Source organism: Jaculus jaculus, chromosome 11 (assembly GCF_020740685.1).
Source record: "Jaculus jaculus isolate mJacJac1 chromosome 11, mJacJac1.mat.Y.cur, whole genome shotgun sequence".
NCBI lineage: Eukaryota > Metazoa > Chordata > Mammalia > Rodentia > Dipodidae > Jaculus > Jaculus jaculus.
In genome coordinates, this window is record NC_059112.1 from 82,991,736 (window position 1) to 83,018,677 (window position 26,942).

Below are 26,942 nucleotides of genomic sequence, written 5' to 3' on the forward strand. Positions count from 1 at the left end.
GGATGTTGTCAGTATTACCAGCAGAACTGGGCATATGCCAGATAAACTGATAATAGAAGACATGCCCAAAAATGTTCAGAACCTTGACTGTGGTCACCTTCACTAACTCAAAGAACTTTCTGTCGGCAGTATTAGACTGCTACTCAATAGTTCATTGACTACTTGTTTTGTTTGTGTTTTGGGTTTTGAGACAGAGTCACAATAATATAGCCTAGGCTCATCTGAAAGTTGCTCTGTAGCCCAGGCTGGCCTTTAACTCACAGTCTCTTACTGCTCCTTCCTCCTTCAGCCACCTGAGTGCTGCGATCACAGGCATGTGTCGCCATGCCTGGCCCCACTCTCATTCCTGGTTTCTTTCTCCAGGCTTGGTACAATGTGTATCTGTGTCCTCGGGTAGCTGAATATTGAGGCCAAGTATTAGTTGGGTGCCTCCCATGTGCTCAACTTGTCTATTGCCCAGAAACCTCAAAATTATTTTTGATATAATAATAATATTCTGTACATCTCCCAAGAGGGATATTTCCCTGGATTGTTTTCTACAATAGCAGTTTAACCTTAGAATGAGAGAACGCAGAGAACAAAAGTATACCTCACAGAAAGTAATGTGTAAGAAACTTAACACCGTATGCGGGAAAAGTCTGAAGCAGTTAGTTAAGAAATGGTAGTGACATGCATGTTGTCCAGACACATTGCAAATGTTACGTCTTTTCACTCAGTTGCACAGTTTTGTTCGTTCTGGATGTTTTTCATGTAAGTGTGTGTGTATAGAGAAAGATACTGTAGCTATAATTTGCATCTGGAAAAGTAAGTCCTATCTGAATAATGATCCTTTCTTTGCTCTAAAGATGAATCATGTGTGTGTATGTGTGTGTGTGTGTGTGTGTGTGTGTGTGTGTATGTGGGTGGGTGGTGCATTGGGTGGTACCAGAGATGGCCGCAGGTCTGGGAGGGACACAGCCCTGGGTAGAGTGAGGCTCGTCCCTGTGAGCTGGACTTCAGCTCCTGTGGTTAATTATAAAGATGACCTCAGGATTCCGAGGAGCCTGCTCCTTCCCAGATGGCCCAGGCCAAACCTGGGAGCTGGCACTCCTAAATGTTTCCTTTGTTAGAAATCATTTAGCTTTCTATGCCATCTTCAGAGAGGGAGTTCACTGAAGGTGAGTTAAGGACAGGGCTCTAAAGGGAGGACTGACTTTGTTTCCCTCCTTGTGTTTTGTGTGGGATGGGTTTGGCAAAGACAGCCAAGTACAGATGTGGTCCCCAAGGCTGAGCCACCCCAGGGTGTCAACAGAAACGTTCTTGGGGTCTGGGAGGACCTATGTGCTTCTGTGGAGGTAGTGTACCCATGGAATGGTGAGGGTGGTTAGAAGCCCCTTCTTGCTTCTCTCCTGCTGTGAAAGGAAGACCGTCCGTGGTACAGTGCCCATGAGTAGATAGCCCCCCACACCCCAGATCCTCAGTGCTGGCTACGCATGTGCCTTTTCTGCACTGGGACCTTGTTCTAGTGCCCAGGAGTTTTTGGTACAGACCCTCACATCTTGTGACAGTGTGAGGATCAAACTAATGATTAAGTGTGTTTAACTTAAAAATTTATTTGTGTGTGTGGGTTGGGGGGGTGGCATGGCACGTGCGAGGAGGTCAGAGGACAACTTTGAGGTGTCCATGTTCCACCTTCTTTGAAATAGGGTCTTTTGCTGAATCAAAAGAACTTCCAGACTACAAACTGTCAGACTGGCTAGCCCGTGAGCTTCGGACTCTCCTGGCTGTGCCTCCTATTGTGGTAGACACATTGGGATCACAGATAGGTGTGCCACCTTGCAGCTAGGTACTGCGGAATTGAACCCTTTCTGGAAGGTTTTGTAAGCAAGTGCCTCTGGCCACTGAACTATGTCCCTAACATCTTTTTCTTGCTTTTTTTTTTAGGAGCTGGGAGGGTGGGTGTGATCAGAGCGGATAAGGGAGTGCTTAGGAAGGATGCAGGACTGCCCAGGTGGGTGAGTTCATTCCTGTTCCATTTCATGTGGGATGCAAGTTTTCCAAATTCTCATTTCCACTGAGTCATCGGTGAGTTCAGTAGAGGGACACTTCTATCCTGCTGTCAGATGTTCTGCTTGGCAGCCAAATGAAAACCCTTTTTCTTCTTCTTCTTCTTTTTTTTTTTTTTTTTCTTTTTTGAGGTATAGTCTCACACTGGTCCAGGCTGACCTGGAATTAACTATGTAGACTCAGGGTGGTCTTGAACTCATGGTGATCCTCCCACCTCTGCCTCCCGAGTGCTGGGATTTAAGGTATGCACCACCACGCCCGGCTGACCTTTTCTTTCTTTTTAAAATTAAGAAAAAACTATTTTTGATTACTTCTATGTATTCATTCGAGAGTGACATGGAGAGAAAGAGGCAAATAGATAGAGAATGGGTGTGCCAGGGCCTCCAGCTGCTGCAAATGAACTCCACATGCATGTGCCCCCTTGTATATCTGGCTTATGTGGGTCCTGGGGAATCAAGCCTTGAACCAGGGTTCTTAGGCTTCACAGGCAAGCACTTAGCCACTAAGCCATTTCTCCAGCTCTTTCGTTTTTTTTTTAAAGCACAGATTGGCATATTTTTATGTCTTTAATAACGTTTATTTCTAGCCAAGAAATATCTTTCATAACATTTTTCAAGAAATCATAGCCAAGTACTATTTTTCACAATATATATTTTTAAGATATTATAGCCAAGAAATATCTTTCATAACACTTCATGAAAAAGTGTAGATGATTTTCTAGAAAGTTTATGTTAGATTGAAAGGAAATATTTGTTTAGAGAAACTGTTTGATTTTTTAGTATTCTTTAGCCCTGGTCCATAAATAATAGCAGAATATCACATACAGTTTTCATATTTGGGTCATGTAAAATCACTTACGTGGGGTTAATATTTTTGGTAAGAATATGAATTCTTTTATTTGTTTTAAATTATTTTTTAAATTAATTAATTAATTTATTTGAGCAAGTGAGAGAGAGAGAGAGAGAGAGAGAGAGAGATAGGGAGAGAGAGAGAGAGAGAGAGAGAGAGAGAGAGAGAAAGAGAGAGGGAGAATGAGCATACCAGGGCTTCCAGCTGCTGCAAATGAACTCCAGATGTGTGCGCCCCCTTGTGCATCTGGCTTTTGTGGGTCCTGGGAAATTGAACCTGGGCCTTTTGGCTTTACGGGCAAGCGCCTTAACCGCTAAGCCACCTCTCCAGCCCAGAAGATGAATTCTTACTTAAATCAGATGTAGTGAGATGATAGAGCCTAAATATTCTGGAGGAAGGTCTGAGTTTAAGATATTGTTGTGTGAATTTTGAGCTGTGACTAGGCAAGTTGTGCGTCTGTGTCTTCAGCCTCCCATAGTGCTCAGCGTGCGGTGGGCGCGGGGCTGCTTTACCCTGTGCTGGCAGAGTGTGGTTGCTGTTCTTCTTAATGGGACGATGATGGTTCAGGACACTTGCGTTATGTAAAAGCCGTTGAATCTCAGCCCTTAGTGTGTTTCACCACCGACCCTGTGACTGTCCTTTTTCAGGTGGCCACTTCCTGCTCATCCTCCAGGTCTGACCGTGTCTCTGTCTGTCAGCTAGTATTGGCAAAGGCTGGAGTCGTGAGTACAGGAAGCTCTTGAGGGCCCAGGCATTTCTGAATGCCAAGCGTTGCTTCATATGGCAAATGTTACACCTCCCAACACCTCTCTCCCTCCCTGCCTCTCTCTAAAGAGAGGTTGTCTCTTTTTAAGTAGATATGTGACAGTTCCAGTTCCGCTTCCTGTTCTAAGTCTAGGATCAAAGGGAGTCACTTTAAAGGAGAGCCACTCCCTCCATTCCCTCATCCTTTTTGGTGGATGTTGCTCTGACTGATTTTAAGAGAGCCCAGACCTTGACCTGGGTGGGGGAAGCCATGGGGCTTCCAGGACCTGCCTTTCATCTCTGGGTCTGCACCTCAGACACATCCTTCATCTCTGTCATCGCATCAGGACACTTGGGTAGGGGACAGTGCGTGGCAGGTGAAGGTGTGGAAGTATTTCTTGAAACCTGGCTACCTTAGTGTTTGAATGCTCATTTCTTTTATTTTGAAAAAAAAAATGTGTTATTTTTGTTTTTGAGGTAGTATCTCACTCTAGCCTAGGCCGACCTGTAATTCATTATGGAGTCTCAGGATGGCCTTGAACTCATGGCAGTCCTCCTACCTCTGCCTCCTGAGGCTGGGATTAAAAGTGTGTGCCACCACACTTGGCTACGTGGAAACTTTTTATGATTTTATGTGTATGTGTGTGCGTCTTCCTTAGCTACCTTTCACCTTGCTTTTTGAGACAAGTTCTTTCACTGAACCTAGAGTTCATGTGTTTGGCTAGACTAGTCAGCCAGTCCCAGAGATCCTCCAACCATCTCATCTCCCCAGTGCTGATATTACAGGCATGTGCCACCATGGCCACCTTTCACATGGATACTAGTGATCCGAACTCAGGTCCTCATACTTTAGTTATGACATATATTTTGCCTGCTGAGCCGCCTTCCTACCCCTTGACCTTACATGTCTTTAAAGTGACATAGGATGAGTGGTCAGAAGTGTTGATGAATAGAGTCGAACATTCTCTGCTTTAGACATACCTGACCTCACTGACCTCTTGTGTATTGGATGTGTAACTCCAAGAAAGTAAAAGAGACGAGAAATAGAACTGTGTTTCAGTTGGCTATTTACTGTAGTTCTTTTGAAGGCAAACATAGCTGAAGGAAAGCATAATTGGGTTTGGAGTCTGTCTTGCTCAACCAGAGTGAGTGAGCCAGTGTTAGACCTTAATGCTGGGGGAAAAATAACATCCTCTTTCTTTTTTCTTTTTAAAGCCAGTCAGTCAATGCAGTCTAAATGATGAAAATAAAGGTCAGTTTCTTCAGAGCCCCACCTCAGTGCAAGCCTTGGGCACTGTTAATAATGGCAATCCCATTATTTTCTTACAGTAGGCAGGAAGTGCTGTCTACACCCATTATATTTGTTTGAGTGGCCCCTGGCTGGAAATGAAGAAAATTTAATTCTCTGACTTGCAAAAAAAAAAAAAAAAAAAAATCATCCAGGGCTGTACAGAGATAGATTCTTGGGCTAGAGTGAAAGAGTGCAAGTTTTTAAAAAAGTGACATTTTCCTGTCTTGATTATCAGGACTTTTGGCCCTTATCCATATGGAAATCATGAATGAGCTTATGAGCAGGTTAGGTGTGTAGACAGCCTTCTTGAATGTCAGGCCTGGCCCAGTTCTTGCCTTTTTACCATACGTTTGCAAATTGCCAGGTTACTCCCAGACCTCTTTAGCTGCTGGGAACCCATTTGAAGGGAGGCTTTGTTACAATTTTCCCTCCGATTACTTTGCAGTTCCCTATGCCACATTCATGCTGGAGAGCACAAACATGCAGATTCATTAGGACAGGAAGTTACTTTGTGGTTTCTATAACAAGGAAAGAAATTGATATTGTTACAAAGAAACAAGATATGTGAACCTGTTATCACATATCCTAATCACACTACTTCTACACCTACATTTCCTAGTTTTGCACCTAATTTTGATTCCAGTGTTAATTTTATGTGCTGATTTTTTTCTTTTTTGGGGTGGGGGTGTAGGGTGTCTCTCTAGCCCAGGCTGATCTGGAATTCACAACGTAGTCTTCGGGTGGCCTTGAATGCCTCTGCTTCCCAAGTGCAGTGATCAAAGATGTGCACCACCGTGCCCAGTTTTGTGCTGTGTTTAAGAGTGAAACCTTAACTTTTAAAACAAGTAGATTCCCCTAAGGATTTTGACCTCCCCAGCTGTAGGCTTTTGATTAGGTTTTCAGTATCAGGCATGAATTCCCTCCCATGGAGCAGTCCTCAAATTCAGAGAGCAGTTGGTTTCCCTTGTAGCATACAGGCCACTATATTACCAGTTGGCACATTTGGCCAGGCCGTTCAACCCTAAAGCTTTCAGGGTCCTCTGCTGGTTAAGACTGTTAAGACTCTTTTTTTTATTTTTTATTTTTTGTTCATTTTTTGTTTATTTATTTGACAGCAACAGACACAGAGAGAAAGACAGATAGAGGGAGAGAGAGAGAATGGGTGCGCCAGGGCTTCCAGCCTCTGCAAAAGAACTCCAGACGCGTGCGCCCCTTGTGCATCTGGCTAATGTGAGACCTGGGGAACCGAGCCTCGAACCGGGGTCCATAGGCTTCACTGGCGAGCGCTTATCCGCTAAGCCATCTCTCCAGCCCTGTTAAGACTCTTTTTGACAGTCAGCAGGGAGAAGGCTTGCAGCCCAGCTCCAGCCTGAATTCTCAGTGACATGCAGCCCAAGTATGTAGAGTATATTGCCATTTTGCTGTTTTTTTTTTAATGTGTCTGTGTGTATATTCATGTGTGCGTTTGTGTATATGTGAGTGCAAGCATCTGCATGCCATGGTGTGTGTGTGTGTGTGTGTGTGTGTGTGTGTAGGGGAAAGGACAATTGCAACAGCCTGTCACCATCTCACCTCATTTGAAGCAGAGTTCTTTTCAATTTTGTTGCTTTGTCGCTGTGCTGGACTTGGGCTGCTTAGCAGTTCTCTTGTCTTCGCCTCCCTTCTCAGCCAGAGGGCTGGGATTGCAGGAACCCTCCAAGGCTGCTGACTTCCTTATGTGGAGTCTGTGGATCGAAGCAGGTACTCAGGCTTGAGTGGTGGACGCTTTGTCTCCTGAGCCATCTCCCAGCCCAGTTTTCTCATTTATTGGGGTGTTCTAGTCCAGATTCTCATTCAAATTCATTCTAAGACCCCCAACGTCTAGTTTCCCATGAAGTACATCATGAGCGGAGGACCTTAAGTCACCGAGTCTTGCTTACAATCATAGAAGCACCCTGTGCTGGGAGAAAGCAGGTGTCGTAGTCTTTGTGCCAAGGGGAGGTGGAATGATTCACCCCACCTAAATGGCTCTGTAGTTCACATGGGGACAAACCGTGTGTTAGCATTAGCTCTGTCACCGCACGTCATGCACACATAGAGCTTTCTGCTGCTTCCTGGAACTTTAAGTAAAGTGCAAAAGTCAAGAACTTTCCATTTCTTTACAAGGAGGGAGCAGTGAACTAAGGGGGCTTCATGAGCATTTTTCTTTCTCTTAGTCTTCATTCAAAAAGTCTTCAGGAAGCCGCCCTTGTCTTACTGTTTTGCCTCTGACGTTTTTCCAACCGATTCCATGTTTCTTTTTTTTTTTTGAATTTTTATTTATTTATTTGAGAGTGACAGACACAGAGAGAAAGACAGATAGAGGGAGAGAGAGAATGGGTGCGCCAGGGCTTCCAGCCTCTGCAAACGAACTCCAGACACGTGCGCCCCCTTGTGCATCTGGCTAACGTGGGACCTGGGGAACCGAGCCTCGAACCGGGGTCGTTAGGCTTCACAGGCAAGCATTTAACCGCTAAGCCATCTCTCCAGCCCTCCATGTTTCTTTTCCTTATGTATCACTACAGGTACTTACAAGGAGACGGGAGGCATGCAGCTCTTGATTACTGTCATAGCTTCCATGTGAGCTCCATTGTAGCACACCTTTGGGTGCTGCAGCACGTGACATGATACATCCCAGGGCAGTGTTTCTTCACCTTTTCTAAGTTAGCATCCATTTATAAAACGATGGCTTTCTTTTCTAGACTTTTCACAGTGAGGGTCTTAGGACGACTGATGCTTGTAGTTCTTTTTTTCGATTTTTTTTATTTAAAAATTTTTTTATTAACATTTTCCATGATTATAAAAAAATATCCCATGGTAATTCCCTCCCCCCACCCCCCAGCTTGTAGTTCTTGAGTATCTCTGTGGTTAGCTCTCAGGACTCCTCACATTAACTGTGCTTTGTCACATGGGGAATTTGAAGCTTAAATATTAAAAAAAAAAAAAAGAAAGAAAGAAAGAAGTAAAAGGCTTGGAAGAATTCCAAAGAGTGTTAGGGCATGAAGTTTTTTTACTCTGAAAAAAAAAATACAGCTTTATTATTATTATTATTTTTTGGTTGAGATTTTGGGTTGCAAGTGGCAGCATGGACCATTCACGAAGTAGCTGGATATGCATAGATGGCTCCGTTAATTTAAAATGGACCTCAGACTTCCCGGTCAAGGCGGTGGAATTGGTAGCCATGCTAGAACATTAGGGGAGAAAGGAGATGGCAGCGGATACTGGGGAGATCCAAGATCCATCAATATGACAAGACAAGACAGCCGACTGTTCGCCATGCGATGTGCCACCTCTGCCACATTCACCGGGTCCAGGAGAAATGGTGAGTGGAAGCAGACGGCTGAACGGTTTTTGTGTACGCGGGCAGCGTAACTGTAAGAGCCGCAGGGCAGGCAGAACTATCCCGACGCCCAGAGACGGACAAGAGGCCCCAGATGACTCCATGGCCGACACCAGTAACCCCACTGAGGAACCCTCAGGGAAATGACCGGGAAGAGAGGATGTGAGACTATAAAATGTATCTGGAATACTTATGTCTGGCAAGAAATCAGGGCTCAGGCACAAGATAGAGGCACTTATTTATTTTTCTAAGTCAACAAAGTATTTTTTTTTTTTGCCATGGAAAAGTAATCACTGAAAACATTTTTACCTGATAACCTGTATAAACTTGCTTAACCTTTAGCATAAGATTTTTTTTTCTTTCCAGGATGCTGGCCGGATGATTACGTATGAGGATGTTTATCTATCATCCAGCAAATGAAAGCTTTTAGGCAAATATTCCTCTCCTTTTGCAGTCTTTGGCTCAGGAGGACCTTTATTTTGAAAGGTTGAAAACCATTAGGCATCTCACTACCCGGGCCTTTAGGGAATTCATAACGACTTTTCAGGAGAGAAGACTGAGTTAGGTAGTCAGTTCCTGTAAGTGGTGAGAGGTCTTGACTTTAGATGACCAGTGTTTGTGATGCTTACTAAATACCTGTTTTTGTTTTCTTAACTCTCTATAGCTGAGGATGTCCTAAATGCCTAACCTTCCTGCCTGCACCTCTTGAGCCCTGGAATTATGTGTGTGCATCACTTATGCCCAGTTTTATATGTAGTGCTGGGCATTGAACCTAGGGCTTCATGTTTACCTGGCAAGCACTGTACTTACTGCGTTACATCCCCAGCCCCTAAATCCTCTCCCCCTTCCAAATTGTTCCCATCTTGAAGTGAGAGCATGCACAATGGACAGTGCGACCAGTTGTGATTCGCTAATGTTTCTTTTTAGGGCTTCCATGGCTTCATTTTATTGTTAACCCCCAACTAACTATAAGTAATGAACGGTAGTGGATTTTGATTTTAAACTATAGATTCATCTTTCAGCTGTCTGCCCCATTGCTCTGGGGTAGTGTGAGATCCCTGTTGAGACCTTCAGGTGAGAATTTGGTGGGGGGGGGTTGGGGGGTTGGGGTGAGGCCTTTTATGAGCTGGTCCCACACCTAGGTGTCTCTCTGTTATCTCCCAACTGGTAGAGCTGGCCGGTGGGAGACAACCTTCAAGCGTAGGCTACTCCATCCCTGCTTCTGCCTCCCCTTTGGAAGAGGAAGGAGATGGCAGGACAATATATACCCCTTCACTTCCTGCAAGTCAGGTGTAGGGCTTGTCTGTAAAGGAGAGGGAAGGGAGGGAGCCGAAACAATCCTGATTCCTCTTCCTGCTAGTTTCCCAGTGACTCTGGATTCCTTGAACGGAGGTACCACGTGTGCCTTACATGCAGCTTCTGGCAAACAGTGAGTGCTCAATTAGTGTTTGTTGAATGAACGGCTTACTGATGGAGTGAGACATCTGTTGTTTTGCTGGAGAGGTGCCGCGTGTTTGGCACCAGGAGGATGCTTACGTGGGATTTTAATTTAAAAGCCATGCTTGCATTCCCTTGCGTGGCCCTGTATGACAATTTAAGCTAGAAGCAGTGACTAAGATGATTTTTTAGTGTGCAGTAAAGAATGGCTACGACCACAGGTAAAACACCCACTCCCCGTAGCTGGTTCAGAAGGGTTTAATTTGTTGCAGGAAAAGGAGGGTCCTGCGGGTGAGATCTCATTCCCCCCTTTCCCTTCTTCCTTGACGCCTGTTCCCGTAGAGTCTGTCCTAAGTGTCTGTTGGGTGCTTCAAGTGCATGAAAGTTGGATCAGTTTTCATTGTGTCCTTCCTAGATGGCCTAGTTTGTAGATTGCTTTTTCATCATAAATTTTAAAGGTATGGATGATAGTCACATTGTTTTAGAGCAATTTCAAAGCAACTTCTTTTGACTTTGTCGTTTACAATCTCCACGGGAAGACTCCATAAAGAAGGAGTGAATCTCATTCAGTTAAACAGTGGTGGCTTGTATTTTCATTTCAACATATGAACTGTAGTTAGGTCAGGCTGATTTCTTCCATGAAATCTTCTGAGAAACTGCTCAGTTCATTAATCTCTTTGTTCAATGGACTGGAAATGGTGATATTTGTACACGTTACACCATCTTAACAAAGTCGGGGCAGGGGGGAACCAAAGAGGTCTCTGTTCATTCTTTTTTTTTTTTTTTTTTTTGAGGTAGGGTCTCACTCTGGCCCAGACTGACCTGGAATTCACTATGGAGTCTCAGGGTGGCCTCGAACTCACGGCAATCCTCCTACCTCTGCCTCCCAAGTGCTGGGATTAAAGGCGTGCACCACCACTCCCGGCTCTGTTCATTCTTTTTAACCTTACAGTTCCAGAAGATAATGCACGATGTGTGATCCTGTTTCCTGAGACATGTGCTAAACAGTGTAACTAAGAAAAATATGGGGTGAGGTTAAGTCTGCCATTTTCCTTTCCCCTTCTCCCTCTTCTTCCTCACTTCGCCCCCTTCTCCTCTAATCCCCTTCTTCGTGGTTTCTTGTTCATTTTTTATTTATTTATTTGAGAGCGACAGACACAGAGAGAAAGACAGATAGAGGGAGAGAGAGAGAATGGGCGCGCCAGGGCTTCCAGCCTCTGCAAACGAACTCCAGACGCGTGCGCCCCCTTGTGCATCTGGCTAACGTGGGACCTGGGGAACCAAGCCTCGAACCGGGGTCCTTAGGCTTCACAGGCAAGCGCTTAACCACTAAGCCATCTCTCCAGCCCTCTTCGTGGTTTCTTACACACAGAGAAGTTGAAGGTCTGACGCTGGTATGTCTGCCTGGTCTTGAAGTACTTGGGCCCTTCCCTACTTTCCCGGACTTAGGCGCTTCCTTTCCTTGGCTTTGGAGATTGCCTACTTTTTTCTTATCTCTCTCTCCTAGTTGTCTGCTATTTCTCTCCTTGGAAGTGAGAACTTCTCTTTGTCCTCATTGTAGTTCCTTTCACATTGCTGGGATGAAACGCCTGACCCAAAGCAGTCAGTGGCAGGAAGGTATTTCCCTTGGCTTACAGTAGTCTCGAGGGCAGACTCCATGGTGACAGGGGAAGGATGGCCGAGCAGCGGCCGGGCAGCAGCAGCAGGAAAGTGAGCTGGGCTCTGGCGGGGGGACCTGGCTGGAACATTGTTTAGCGCGCCCCAACCACCCACCTCCTCCAGCAAGGCCCTACCTCCCAAATTGCCATTAGCTGGGAACCAAGCATTCAAAACACTGCATTCATTGATGATGCTGTTGTTTTTGAGGCAGGGTCTAACTCTAGCCCAGATGATCTGGACCAAGCTCAGGCTGGTCTTGAACCCATGGTGATCTGCTTCCCTCGGCCTTCCAAGTGCTGAGACTGTGTGTACCCCCACACCCATTACACTGTTGATTTTTAAGAGTTAAGATTGCTATTTTGTAACTTGATTAGAGCAGATTTCATAGTCGTTGAATGTGCTTTTCGGATTCTGCCCAAGTTTGTTTCTTTGCATGTGTGTGTTTGTGGTTTTTGTGTGAATGTGTATGGATGCGTGTGTGGAAGCCAGATGTTGACATTGGGTGTCTTCCTCAATCACCCTCCACCTTATTTTTTGAGACAGGGTCTTTGAATGAACCCACAGCTCACACACATACTTGGCCAGAGTAGTTTGCCAGCAAACCCCTGGGATTCTCTTATCTCTACCTCTACAGTATTCAGAGTATAATGTGAGCTGCCTGACACTATGTGGATACTGGCAATCTGAACTCAACATTTTCAGTGGGTGCTGGGAATCTGAGCTCAGATCTTCATGCTCGTGGGGCATGTATTTTACCCTCCAGGACACATCCCAGCCCGAAGTTTTTCCTCCCTCCCTCCCTCCCCCTCTCCTCATCCTTCCTCCCTCCCCCCTCCTCATCTTTCCTCCTTCCTTCCTTTCTCCCTCCTTCCTTCCCCCCTCTCCCCTCCCTTTCCCTTTCTCCATCCCCCTCTTCCCTCCCTCCTTCCTTCTTCCCTCCCTCCTTCCCTCCCTCTCCTCTCCCTTCCCCTCTCCCCATCCCCCTCTTCCCTCCCACCTTCTCCCTCCCTCCTTCCTTTCTTCCCTCCCTCCCTCTCCTTCTCCTCTCCCTCCATCCCTCTTCTCCCTCTCCTCCCTTCCTTCCTTCCTTCCTTTCTCCCTCCCTCCCTTCCTTCCTTATTCTAGTCTGGTTTTGAACTATATAGTTGAGGATGACCATGAACTACTGATTCTCCTGCCTTCATTTCCTGCATGCTGGGATTACAAGTATGTACCACCAGACCTGGCATTCTGCCCAAGTCTTAATAGACTCATCAATCCCTCTCTTCCCCTCCCTCCCTCTCCTCCTTTCTGCCTTTCCTCCTTTCCTTCTTTTGATTTCTGTTCATTCTCTCTTGAAGCCTGTATATCATAGTGAGGAAGCAATCAAAAGTGAGTGAGTAATAAGGGTCTGAGTGAGAAGAGCGCGAAGGACTGGGTGAGCGGCTACAGTCAGAGAATGGTTGTCTGCTTTGGGTGCAGCTCTGCCGCCCGGGCCGGGAAGGGAGTGAGGTTATAGCTGGACCCCTGCAGCAGAGCCTCGCCTCACTCTCTACTCCTCAGGACTCCTCCTCTGAGAGCACCCTTGCTGTTTCTTGTGTGCTTGCATCTTTTGCTCTCTTTCTTATTTGTTGAATCCCTTTTTGTTGGTTTGAGTTTGGTTTTTTTTTTTTTTTGAGACAGAGTCACTTGTAGCCTAGGCTGACTTAGAATTTGCTATGAACTTGCTATGCAATGGAGCTGATCTTGCGTACTGCCTGAGTATCTGGTGCTGGGATTACAGATCTGAGCCACCACTCCCATCCAGCTTCTTTTTAAAAAAATGTTGGGCTGGAGAGATGGCTTGGCAGTTAAGCGCTTGCCTGTGAAGCCTAAGGACCCCGGTTCGAGGCTCGGTTCCCCAGGTCCCACGTTAGCCAGATGCACAAGGGGGCGCACACGTCTGGAGTTCGTTTGCAGAGGCTGGAAGCCCTGGCGCGCCCATTCTCTCTCTCTCCCTCCATCTGTCTTTCTGTGTCTGTCGCTCTCAGATAAATAAATAAATAAATAAAATTAAAAAATATTTTTTGCTTTATTTTTATTTATTTATTAGTGACAGACAGACAGAGAAAGAAAGAGGCAGAGAGAGAGAGAGAGAGAGAGAGAGAGAGAATGAAAATGGATGCATCAGGGCCTCTACTCTTCTTCTTAATGTATGCTTTTGACGAAAGTCTTGATTGTTGCCTATTTTCCTTCAAATGGCCCACAGTTCTTCCAGTCACTGTGCCAATCTGTTCTTTGCCATTCACCTCATAGCCTTGCCCCAAAGCCTGCCTTTCCCTGCTCGTCATCCTCTGGATCAGATGTCTGCCACCAATGTCTTTGCGGTAGCTCTTGCCTTCCTCTTTTGCCCTTGTGCGTCCATCCGTTTTCTTGGTGAGATCCACCTAGAAGTTCCATCTGGGAAGGCGGCACCAACCCTCTGGGGAATGTAGTTCTACCCACAGTGAAGAGTCTGCCCTGAGGTTTCTGCCCTTTTCCTGCACTGGGACGTGGCCTTCCATGTGACTGCGTGATAAGATTGCTGTCCCTTTCTTTTTCCCGAGATAGGACACAGGGGCCGCAGTTGGCATGGGTTCAGGGCATTCAGAGGCCATTGATTTAGTAATGACCACATTCTGCTTTGAAGGTAAACCCATAAAAGAAAGAAAGAAAAAAGGGCTCTAAGAGATGAGCTGGAGAGGTGATCTGGTAACAGTGAGGGTGAGATGATTTATAAGCTCCTTTCTGGCTCTGAATTTGTGAATTTATTGCCAAAGTTTTTTTCATATATATATTTGTGTGTATGTATGTGTGTGCGTTTTCTTGTGTGTGCAAATACATGTGTATGAGCACACAAGTGTACATACATGTAGAGACAAGAGGACAATTTCAGGTGTCCACATTAAAAAATATATTTTTATTTATTTACCAGAGAGAAAGAGAGAGAGAATGAGAATGGGCACAGAAGGGCCTTCAGCTGCTGCAACTGAACTCCAGATGCTTGTGCCACCTTGTGTGTCTGGCTTATGTGGGTCCTGGGAATTGAACCTGAGTCTTCTGGTTTTGTAGGCCACAGCCTTAATTGCTAAGCCATCTCTCGAGCCCATGGTGTCCACGTTTTTGAGACAGTCTTTCCCCAGCCTGGAGCCCAGCGCTGGATACACCAGAGCACAGTGTCCAACCTGACTTTCTTTTCACCTGTGTTCTTGGGATTGAACTCTGTTGCTCAAGCTATCTCCCTAGCCCCAATTTTCCTTTTCCTTTTCCTGTTTTTGTTTTGAGGGGGGAAGCTTGTATATATGTGTGTACATAATGTGGCATGTGTGTGTGTTTGATGTGTTCGTGTGGTGTATGCACATGTGTGAGCCCTTGTGTCATCCTGTGTACATACGTGTGACAGGAAAGCTCGCCTGTGGTGGTCTGCTGTCCTGCTCTGCTTCACGGCTCTTCTGCCTGTTCTTATTTGAGCTGGAGTCTCTCACTCCTAATTCCCTGTTCTCTGCTTCCCCTTGTGGGGCTGGGGTTACAGTCCATGCCCACGTGGTTACATGGGATCTGGAGATTCGAACATGTGCAGTTTCAGGCCTTCACGCACATTTAACTGTTGAGCCATCCCTCCACCCCCCTCCCACACACACTCCAGAAGGGTGAGCTCCTGCTGGGCCTGAATGTTTGTGGCAGTTGAAGATTTGGATGTTGAAATCCTAACCTCCCAAGTGACGGGTGTGAAGGGGAGCCTCTGGTTCATGTGGTGTGATGATGATAACGCATAGGAAGACACCCAGGGGAGTCTCTTCTGTGGGAGCACCCACCAAGAAGGTGCCCCTTCTAGCTTGGAGTGAGGCCACACCAGACCCTGAGTATGCTGGTCCTTTGACCTTGGCCTTCCAGACCTTGGAACCATAAGGAACCACTTGCTGTTGTTGTTCATGATACCCAGCCTAAGGTATTTTGTTAGAGCACCATAATTTGATAGGCTTATCATCCTGAATGCTGTCCACAATTTAGTTTTGTAATCTGCACTTAGCTCTTTCATTCACCTGTACAACTACCTCCCTATGCCTTATCTTCAAGGGGCAATCTGCTAGATAAAACCTTATAGAATTCCATTTTAAGGTATTCTGCCTGATAAGATACTTCTCCAGTGCTACACGCAATTTCAGAAGTAGCTGCCATTCCTTTACACACTGCCCCAAAACAAATAATTGTTTTCAGGAAGCCCCTTCATGTTCTCATGTGTTGCTGGGGAAGAGAGTCAAATTTACCCTCTCAGGTGGCTCTCACTGTTAGTGGCATATTACAGGAAATTGACTGGACATTGCTGATTTGTGTTTTTGGCAGAGAAGTTGATCACTTTGATTTTATTCACTATTTCGCCCTAGTACTGGATGAAGAGAGGAATCTTACCACTGGGCTTAAACAGAAGTTTCCGGGGCTGGGGAGATGGCTCAGCAGGTAAGAGTGCTTACTCTGCAAGCGTGAGTGACCTGAGGAGGCCTGTTACGCGCTGAGTTTGATTCCCAGGCACCTAAATAAACAGTTGGATGTGGCCATGCATGTTTGCTACCCCAGTCCTGAGGTGCGCAAAAAACCAGAGAATTGTTAGGGCTCACTAGTCAGCCGGTTGGACTGAAAAAAAAAAAAAAAAAAAAAAGAGGCAGCTTTGCTTTCGCTAAGAGACTCAGACCGCCTCATGGCCGCACGTGGATGAGCAATGGAGGACACCAAGCACTGTCTGGCCTCTACATGCATGGACATAAGGTGTACACATCTGCACGTGCACATGCACATATCACAGGCACATACGTGCAAGCACACATGCCCCCCCCCCGTCCAAAAGAGACATTTTCACCACCTTTACAGGTTCCTAGTGATCTAACCCTTATCTCCATTGCCTTGCGTTCTGTGTAACCCCAACACGATCCCAGCATTATGGCCATCAGTCCCTGCAGGGGACAGACATTTAAAATTTCAAGTAGATGTTCCTGTGCTATTTCTGAAACAGTCATGGACGTTTATAAGCTTCAGTGTAATTCAGAGGTTTCAGTGAAGGTTACAGAACGTCCTACTTCCTGTCAGCTTCGAAGTAGGGTACTAAGATCTCTCTCTGTCTCTCTCTCGCGCGCACACACACAATGGTGCCTTGTTCAGGAGTGACAAGTGAAGTTTGGGATACTGGAAAGTGGGCAGACGAACTTGGGAGCCACTTTGGTTTTAGTACACGTGTCAAGCTCCAGGGAGCGCCGAGCGGGATGTGAGGTGATCCCTTTGGCTGTGCTTTAAGCGACGTGGCAGTTACTGACCTGTCATTTACTTTGTAAAAGATCTGCAAAGTTTTGGCCCTGTGCCTGGAGTGGCTCCAGATGGCCAGAAAGGACTTTTGTGCTGAAGTCAGAAGGTATCTTGCGGTGATAGAACTGGGCTTGTCGTGTTTATATTAAAATACCACCTTCCGGATTTATCCCTCCTCCCCTTCCCCTCTGTCTCTCTCCCAGAGATAGTAAGGAGAGGAAACTGGCCCTGGAGTTCTAGAATACATTTGTTCCCCGTGTGGTGCCTATGCTTGTTTTATCACCTTCGGTTCCCCTTCTGATGCATTAGTATTTACAAGGGACGCCCAAGAGACTTGGATGTCAAGGAGAACCAGGACCCTCTGGCTGCTGTGGAAGTGGAGGTCATAAGCTTCACTGGCTTGCATGTGTTTTCTGATCAGGCACTCTTTGCCCACATTGGTTCTTTGGCAGTTTTCCCTACTTCCTCTCTTCTCACATTTCTTCATGACTCTGTGGTCACTAGGACAGCCATGACGTTTTTGGTGGGAGCGTCTGGGGAGATGAACAGTGAATGGGCAATGGTACCAAACATTGACTGTACACTTTGCTGTTCTGGGTACCTGATTATTTATTTATTTATTATTTATTGAGTTTTGGTTTTTCGAGGTAGGGTCTCACTCTGGCTCAGGCTGACCTGGAATTTACTCAGGGTGGCCTTGAACTCTTGGTGATCCTCCTACCTCTGCCTCCTGAGTGCTCAGATTAAAGGCATGTGCCATCATGCCGGGCTTTATTTTATTTATTTTTGTTTGTTTATTAAAGACAGAGGGAGAAAGACACACGCATACACACACACACACACACACACACACACACACACACACACACACACAGAGAGAGAGAGAGAGAGAGAGAGAGAGAGAGAGAGAGAGAGAGAGAGAGAATGGATACACCAAGGTCTCTAGCCATTGGAAATGAACTACAGACACATGCACCACCATGTGCATCTGGCTTACATGGGTCTTGGAGAATTGAACCTGGGTCTTTAGGCTTCACAAGCATGTGCCTTAACCGTTAAGCCATCTCTCTAGTCCCTGGGTACCAGATTTAAAAAATTTTTTTTCATTTATTTGGGAGAGGGAGGGAGGGAGGGAGAGAGCGAGAGCGAGAGAGAGAGAGAGAGAGAGAGGGAGGGAGGGAGGGAGGCAGAAAGAAAGAGACTGGGTACACCAGGGCCTCTAGCCACTGCAAAGGAACTCCATCTAGATGCTTATGCCACTTTGTGCATCTGGCTTTAGGTGTGTACTGGGAACTGAATTTGGGTCATTAGGCTTTGCAGGCAAGTATGTAAACCACTGAGCCATCTCTCCAGCCCTCAGATTTTTTAATATACTATGTTATATTAATTGACATACATATATGTGTAAATACCATATCATTTTGTATACTAACCTAAAATTAATTTAAAAACAAAGTTGCACACAAGAGGTAGTATTCCTTCAGATCAACTGTGGGAAGGGAAATGGTGTGACTCTTCCTTTTCAGGAGAGAATATTGAGATTCAGAGAGATAGCGTCCACCCAAGAAAACACGTAGGAAACTCCTTTCTGCAGTCAGCTCCCATAGCCCCGGAAAAGTCACATGTTTCCTGCTCTTGCAGGGGATCACAGGCTTCAGGAAATAAAACTTATTTTCTTCTGGGAAACTCCAGGCTTGTCCAGGTTGAGCCTTTCAGTACAGCTTGGTCACAAGGCTGAGATTAAGAACCGCTCCTGAGCGCCGTCCATTGCCCGGGTGGTTATTGAGTAACCCAGGGAGTTAGGCGGCCATTCACCCGCCTTCATGCTTTCGAAGAAAATGCTGCACGTGAGAAGGTGGCGTTAGTGCCTGTTATACTTCAGGAAGACATGTTTAAGCTCCTGCCAGGTTTTGACATATCAGTTGATACAGCTTTTAAGAATCCCTGTTTGGGCTGGAGAGATGGCTTAGCAGTTAAGTGATTGCCTGTGAAGCCTGAGGACTCCAGTTTGAAGCTCGATCCCCCAGGACCCACGTTAGCCAGATGCACAAGGGGGCGCACGCGTCTGGAGTTCGTTTGCAGTGGCTGGGGGCCCTGGCGCGCCCATTCTCTCTCTATCTATCTGCCTCTTTCTCTCTGTGTTGTTCTGAAATAAATAAATACATAAAAATAAAAAAACAAAGAAAAAAAAAGAATCCCTGTTTGACGTTATACTTGGAGGTGGTGGCGGCGCTGTTCCACACGGGGAAGTCGTTTCAAGTGCCTTGATTGAAAAGTGCAAAGGCTTTTGCTGTGGTTACTCGTTGTTGGAGTCCTTTATGTGGGCTCACAGGACATGAACCAGCTCCCTTCCCCAGAGGCTAGCTCCTCCTCAGGTCCCTGCTCAGTGGACGGTGGACGAGTGTCCGAGTGGCCTTCTTCCTTACGTAGATCTCAGTCTTCACCTCTGCTCAGTCTTCCTGAACCATCTGAAAGCCCTGAGGCCTTCTTACATGGCTTCCTAGCTTTTTGTGTGCGTATATGTGTGTGTATATGCACATGGTGTGTGTATAGTTTGTGTGTTCGTGCACACGCATGTGTGCATGGGAACAGAGGTTGACAGGTTGACTTTGGGAGTCTTCCTTAGTCACTCTCCACCTTATTCTTCGAGGCAGTTTTTCCCCCTTTTTCTGAACATAGTGATCACCAGTTCAGCTAATCCAACTAGCCAGCGAGCCCAGAGGACCTTCTCGTCTCCACCTTCCCAGGGCTGGGATTACAAACACACTTTCTGTGGGCGTTGGGGAGCCAAATTTGGACCCTTATACTTGAGTGGCAAACAATACCCACTGAGTCATCTCTCCAACCCATAACCTTTTTTTTTTAAACCTTCACTGTTGAGATCTTTTTCAGGTGGTGGTGATGTGTAGAAGATATTGTCATTAGTTGATGAGGAGTTCTTTGGGGACAGCCGACCAGTTCTGATTGATGTGTCTTTTCAAGTCCCACTATCCTTTTTTTTTTTTTTTAAATGAAGCAGGGTCTCCCTCTAGCCCAGGCTGACCTGGAACACACTCTGTAGACCAGCATGGCTTCAAACTCATGGCATTCCTCCTTCCTCTGTCTCCCAAGTGCTGGGATTAAGGGCATGAGCCATCACACCTGCCCCACCACCTTTTTGATGAGAAGGATGAAAAAACTATGGAAGTGAGTTTGGCAATATAAATCTAATCTTTGAAGCTTTTCTGTATTTACAAAGGCACAAGTGGCACTTTTTCTTTTCTTGTTACATTATAGCACTTACGAATGCAACATTAATCCAGTTCGTTTACATAAGATGCTTAAACAAAGGACTATTTTCTTAATGTTTTATATGTTTGAAAAAACGCCATCGTGAGTCTCAGAGCTATAGTTGGAACGAGAGTTTGCTGTTTGAGACAGAATCTCTAGTGTGTTTTTGGTATAGTCTTTACCCTTGGACTAGTTAAGTAATATGTCATCAGCCTTGAAACAAAATTACTTAACAGGCTTATGAAAAGTCTATGCAATTAAGAAGTGACAGTGGAGTGTTCAGCACTGAATGAGACATCTCTCTCACACCCTCCAAGGCTCAGGGACCATTGCGGAAGAGGAGGCCGAAAGAATGTAAGAGCTAAAGGAAGAGGAGGATTGTTCACAATACTGTCTTCCAGACAAAAAGTGGTTGTGGCACTCATCGCCTTGAGGCCAATACTACCTACACAAGATCTGCATAACAGCAGGGGGGAAATTATGACATCGAGATGGAAGAGAGACTATTTGGAAAGAAGAAGGGATTTAGTGGAGGTGGGATTTGAAAAGGGGAGAATGGAGAGTGGTAGGGAAGGAGGATTATCATCATGGTATATTGTCTGTATGTATGGAGGTTCTCAATAAATATTTTTAAAATCCATCGAAGTTTGCATCTTCTTAGGGACTTGTGCAGGAGTTTTCAGTGAGCTGGGAGAACCAGTCATGCCTCCCTCCCCCCGGGCTGCTTACCCCTGTGACTTATGAAGTATATTTCAGTGGTTTCTCCTTCCTGCTTGTTTTGAAGAGACTTCCTCTGGGAATTGATGGTAGAAACTTTTGTGGTCACTGAGAGCACAGTGTTCAGGGCATCTTGTTCCCTCTGTGGCCCTCACGACAGGGATCAGCTTGCTGGTCAAAGGTGGTGCCCAAGATGCCTCACTACCTATTTCTCTGGCTGGTGACAGGACATCTGCCTAGATTTCTATCTGCATTTCCTGACTCCTCCATCCTTCATGTTGGAAATGACGCTACAGACTCTCCATTGGCTTCCTGTCTCCTGAGACAAAACACTTGATAAAATCAGCTTGAAGGAGGAGGAGGGGCTCATTTTGATTCCCAGTGGCAGGGATTGGCTGACTCTGTCATTTTGGTCCTATCGTAGTCCAGAACAAGCCGTAGGCCAGGAAGCAGAGGACATGGGAGGGAGAGGGAAGGGGAGCAGGGACCAGGAGAGGAAGAAGAAGAGAAAGGAGAAAGGGCAGGATCCTTGTATCTTCTCAGGGCCCCCCTTACCCTTTGACTTCATTTACCCCATTAGGACCTACCTCCTAAATGTTCCACACCTCCTCACTTAGGCCACAGGCTGGAGACCCAGCCTTTTAGCCTTTGAAACCCACAGTGTGACATCTCCCACACCTCATTTCAAGAATGCTGTTGATAATTTCAGGTCTCTTCACCTACCAGACTCTGGCTGAGTTCCTCTTGCAGGGTTGCAGACTCACTTTTGTATTCCCAGGACCAGAGCTGATGCTGAATGGACGAAGGTTAAAGAGAGATAGAGAGAGATAGAGATAGAGATAGAGATAGATAGATAGATAGAGAGAGAGAGAGAGAGAGAGAGAGAGAGATTGATTGAGAGTCCTCAGCCTGAACTTGGTGCGTAGAACTCTGTACTCTCACCCTTTCGGGTCCTCCGTGGCTCACTTGAACTCTTATGTAGTTAACTCCTTTGGAACACCGGACCAGGCATTTGGGCTAGACCAGTTTTTTTGTTTATTTGTTTGCAAAGTATTAGTTTATGTACGTGTGGAAAAGTTTGGGATGGAGATGTAGCTCATGGTACAGTGTAGAGTGTTTGTCTAGCGTGCACAAAGCCCTGGGTTTCCTAAGTTTGAAGCCAGTCTGGGCTATATGAGACCCTGTTTCAAAAAAAAAAAAAAAGTATTGAAGGGAAGTCGACCAGCAACATTTCTAGTCTACGGTCTTGCTATACACCAGTTTCTGAATGCTGGGTATGGGTTCTTCATGGTCCCCTTACCTCTTCTTCGGAAGGCTCATCACTGAGACATGAGAGCAAGTGACTTGCCTGAGGTTAGTTAGTAAATTTTGGAGCCAGATAAGTCGTGTGGCATAGGGAAGGATATAATGCACCCTTTGGCTAAAATTTCATAGTTTCCTATGAATTGTTTCTGTCACACATTTCTTTGTTCCTGGTGTAGTGATTGGGTTGTCCTCGCATCCTCTTGCTATAGAGTGACCCTGTCACCTTCCTTAACTGGGCACTGCCTGGTGAAATTGGACAGCTCTTCTGGACAGTTCCTGCCTTTAGCGGGTCATGGCCGGTGTGGAGAAGGGATGAGGAAGTGAGGGCATTTAAGCCTCAGGAGCTGACCTTGCTGCTGGCTACTTCTTTCATTGGGGGGAGAGTTTTGAATATCTTGTTTATTTTAGCAGTATTAGAGACTGAACTCAGGACTTCATGTGTGTCAGGCAAGTGCTTGACCACTGAGCTACATCTCCACTTTTTTTTTTTGTTTTTGAGGAAAGGTCTCACTGTAGCCCAGACTGACCCGAAGCTTACTCTGTAATCTCAGGTGGGCCTCGAATACATAGTGATCCTCCTACCTGTACCTCCTGAGTGCTGGGATTAGAGGTGTGCGCCACCATGGCCATCTCCCACACTTCTTTTTGAATATTTAAGTGAGATAAAACCTGAGGTGCTTGAGTATTCATTCACTTGTTTTATTTTGGTGATTAAAATATTTTGTAAACCATTCACCTTTTATCTGGATAAAGTGAATGATTATACTCATGAAAGCAAAAGTTGAGCCCCTTAAAGAATTAATGACAGGGCTGGAGAGATGGCTTAGCAGTTAAGCGCTTGCCTGTGAAGCCTAAGGACCCCAATTCGAGGCTCGGTTCCCCAGGTCCCACGTTAGCCAGATGCACAAGGGGGCGCACGCGTCTGGAGTTCGTTTGCAGTGGCTGGAAGCCCTGGCGCGCCCATTCTCTCTCTCTCCCTCTATCTGTCTTTCTCTCTGTGTCTGTCACTCTCAAATAAATAAATTTAAAAAAAAAGAATTAATGACAATCACAAGTCATTGTTGCATGCTTCAGTTGAGGACTCGTCTCTGTTTGCTTTCGTACTGGACTCTTCACAGCCGGACGGACTCTTCAGAGAAACATGTGGCATGCTGGCTCCGATTTCACCATTTCCCAGAAGGACTTGTGGAATCTGGCTGACGAGCCCCACCCCCGTCTCTCCTTTTTCCGGATTTCTGAATGTGAGCTCTAGAGGTCTACTGAAATCGTTAACAAGCTGACATCTTACATTTCAATACCACTTGGGAGCTGGGTAGATGGCCCAGTGGACAAAGCGCTTGCCGCGCAAGCCTGGTGACCCAAGTTCAGATTCCCAGCACCCATGTAAAGCAAGAGATGTAGCATGAGCATCTGTAAGCCCAGCACACCTGCGGAGAGGAGGGAGGCAGAGACAGGAGGAAGGCTCACCTTGAGGGAGAGCTCAGCTGTGAACATCAGGAGAGACCCATCTCAGAAAACAAGGCTGTCCTCTGAATTCCACATGTGCCTGCATTCACAACCCTGAAACCCACATGCACACACAAAAAGCAGACTGTTTACGAAATGGCTATCTCTGTAATGCTTATTGTGCTCCTCTCACCGTGACTCCGTGATGAAAATGAAGTGGACATTGTTCCCTTTCACAGGTAAGAAACCCTCATCTGAGAGAGGGTCTCCTTCCAAGGTTACTTTGGCACCAAAAAAGGAGAAATCAGGCAACACTTTAATTGCAAGTTTCCTTCTTTTCCTCAAAGGGCATAATGTTGTCTCAAAATTGCCAGGCGGTAATGGAAAAATTGTACATATATATCTTCTGTACCTTTGAAATCAGGTGAAAAATAAGATATTTTCATCCTGCTAACAGTATCTTGAACTGTAATCAAAGTATTTTGACATTCATTTTTAATAGTAGGGAAGGCAGTTGGAAGTCAGTGTCATTCCCATCACTGCAATTTCAGATGTCCTCGTGCTAAACTGGGGTCCCCAAATAGAATGCAACCACCTGAAGGCCCTTCTCCCCAACCCTTTGGAAAGTTATGTCTTGGATTCAGGAATTAGTGGTTTCCAAATAAGACCCCTGAATATTTCTGCAGTGTGCTAGCTAATCTTCCCTGTGGTTTACTTTGGAATTGGTGACAAATGACACCAAATCCAAAACCAAGTCACATGAAGGAATTACCACTCCTCTGGGCATGCAGTCATTGGGGATAATAACTCAAACACCTATAATGGCTGCCAAATGCCTGCTTTAATAATGCTAAATGTGAGCCTATTTTTAAGCCTTGTTATTTTTTAATTGAGGAAAAAAAAAACACAAGATTGTTCCTAAACTTTTAAACTATTGTATAGGAGCATAGTGTTCTTAAGATTTGCTTATTTCTAATCAGTACATTTCTTTTTCAGCTGTTTCAAACAAGCTTATTAGAGTGTCTTTTAGCTAAGTCAATCATTTCTCTTCCCCAACCCCAGTCATATTATACAGTCTTGTGTAGGTAGTGCTGGCCCCATCATGACTATTGCAGCCACGTTGTATCTGGAAGGCAGTATTCCAAAGCACTCCTCCCCTTCCTTTAGCTCTTAAATTCTTTCCACTCCCTCTTCCGTAATGATCCCTGGGCCTTGGAAGGTGGGGATAGAGATGTCTTACTTAGTGTGGAACACTACACTGTGTTAATTTTGACTTTACTGGCTTGGAAGCTATGGTGAGTTGAATTTAAATTCTACTTTATTTTCCATTGAAGCATTTGTTGCTAATTGCAGATTACTGAGAATTTTTCTTAAGGTTTTATAGAATGAAGAAACCAATTTCTAGGCTGATCTGTGTTTAGGGGTATGTATTTCTATAACTTAATGCTGTAATGCTAGCCTGACTTGGAAAAGCTAATGCTGTATGTAACTTTATATATACATTTAATCAATCAGAGATTAGGCTAGATTTTTTATTTTATTGTAAGTAATAAAATCACCAAAATGACTTAATTTTTAATTCTTCATTTGTGTGTATGTTTGCACATGTGTTTGCAATATGCTTGTGCGTTTCTCAAGACTGTCAGGCATGTTGTAGAGCTTCATAATAGTAACTAGGAAGTCTTTGCATTGTGTTTTCTTTTCTGAGCATCAGAGTATTAATTCATCCAATCTTTACACAATGCTATAAGGATAGATCGTATAATTACCTTTGTTTTACAGATATACAACTGAAGTTTAGAAAGGTGCGATACCTAGTCCTAATCCCAATGCTAATAAATGCTTGAGCCAGAGTGAACTTTTCACACTTGTCTTTAGAGGTCCTGGCCCTGAACAACCTGGCTAGAGTGTCCACTTGTTTTCTAAGGCAAACTATTGGTAGTTCATATGGCAAGAACTCATCTCTTGTCTCATCTTCAATGAGAACATGTCCTTTGGGCTGGGATTGTAGCTTTCTTGGCAGAGTGCTTGTCTAACATGCAAGAAGCCTTTGGTTCAATCCCCTGCACTACATCAACTGGGCGTGGTGGTGTAGACCTGTAATGCTACCCAGCAGGAGGTAGAGACAAGAGGATTAGAAGTTAAATGTCATCCTTGGATACATACCAAGTTTGAGGCCAGCCTGGTCTTCATAATACTGTGTCACAAATAAAAAATAAAAGAAAAAGATAAAAAGAAGGAAGGAAGGAAGGAAGGGGGGAAAAAAGGAGAGGAAAGAAAAGGAGGAAGGCCTTTCCCAACAGTGGCCATAAGTAGAATTTTTGTAAATCTCCCAGTCATGCGTGTAGCTAGTGTGAGCAAGGATAGAATTTAAGATTTTATTCAGCTTTAGTGAACTTAAATTTAAACCAGACAGGGAGGGTTTAGTGTCTGAGACCTGGGAGAAGCTAGAGTTGGTCTTTTCCTGGGGTAGCAACATCATGACATTTTTGTGACTGTCTATATCTTGACCTCATTAAGATAATCTGTGATTGTATCATTAGATAGCAGTGATGTTGATGAGAGTGAAGATAGGTTTACAAATCAGATAATTGGATGATTGAAACTAGAGTTCCTCAGAGCCAAATTCCGTCTGATCACTGACATCAGAGATCACCAGACTACCACATCTGGAAACATCTCCTCGTAAACTCCTCTGTCCTTTCCAGTCTTGTAGACACTTGTTTTGTAGAGTCCAAGGAGTGATGGTAAGAGAGGAAAATGGACTTGGCCCCAAAGGCAAGCCTGGGGAACTAAGGACTTGCTCCCGGACTCCTCCGCCTGTCTGGCTCGGTCGAGTGGTGCTGGCAGAGCTCTTGCCCACGGAGGCATACTGGAAAACCCGGTGGTAACGAAGGCAGGTTTCATTTAGATGTATGTGGTGATGCCTCCCGCAATGTGCCTTCCTCTCAGTCTTTGTGAGCTGTTGAACCTAATGGTTTCATTCTAATCTTCACGTTGATAATGAGCACCAAGTGTAGGTTGGCCATGGTGGATCTCTGAGACTTGGAAATGCAGACAGAGCTTCCAGATAGTGATGGGCTCTGGAGTGCAGCCACTCAGCTGACATAATTTAACATGTCCACGGGCCTCTCCTTTGGCAGTTTTGAAGCAGCCATTTTCCTACTTTATGGGATTGAACTGTTAGCATTGCAGTTGAGGGACTTGAGTTACTCCAGCCTTGTGCTGCTAAACACTGGATCTGGAAGACTGCTTTGAAAATACCTGGGGAGAGATGGCCTCTCCAGCTGGTGGGGATGAGCATGGTGGCGGTGGCATTCAAAACAGGCCGTGGTTCGGTTCGCAAGTGGAGCAGGGAGAGCGGAGGGAGCCGGGCTGGGTTTCAGAGGTAGGTTGAGGATAGTCGGGCCTTGAGTGTTGAGCGACAGGTAAGCACGCCTTCTTCCTGGCTGCCACGCCAGCTCCCCTTGCAGGTTCGGGAATCATTTAGTTCCCATAGACTTTGGCTTTTCCACTTGGCAGAATTTC

General features: G+C 45.5%; 2 protein-coding genes across 2 annotated transcripts in view; one reads left to right on the forward strand and one right to left on the reverse strand.

Moving 5' to 3' along the window:
- LOC123464422 (basic proline-rich protein-like) overlaps window positions 1-8,392 on the reverse strand; it is a 195,545-nt gene extending 187,153 nt beyond the window's left edge. The window contains exon 1 of the mRNA XM_045161278.1: window positions 8,171-8,392. Within this exon, the coding sequence (XP_045017213.1) occupies window positions 8,171-8,392 (222 nt within the window). The remainder of the gene's footprint in view (window positions 1-8,170) is intronic.
- Window positions 1-26,942, forward strand: part of Fndc3b (fibronectin type III domain containing 3B) — a 383,188-nt gene that overhangs the window by 16,769 nt on the left and 339,477 nt on the right. The gene's annotated exons all lie outside the window — the stretch shown is intronic.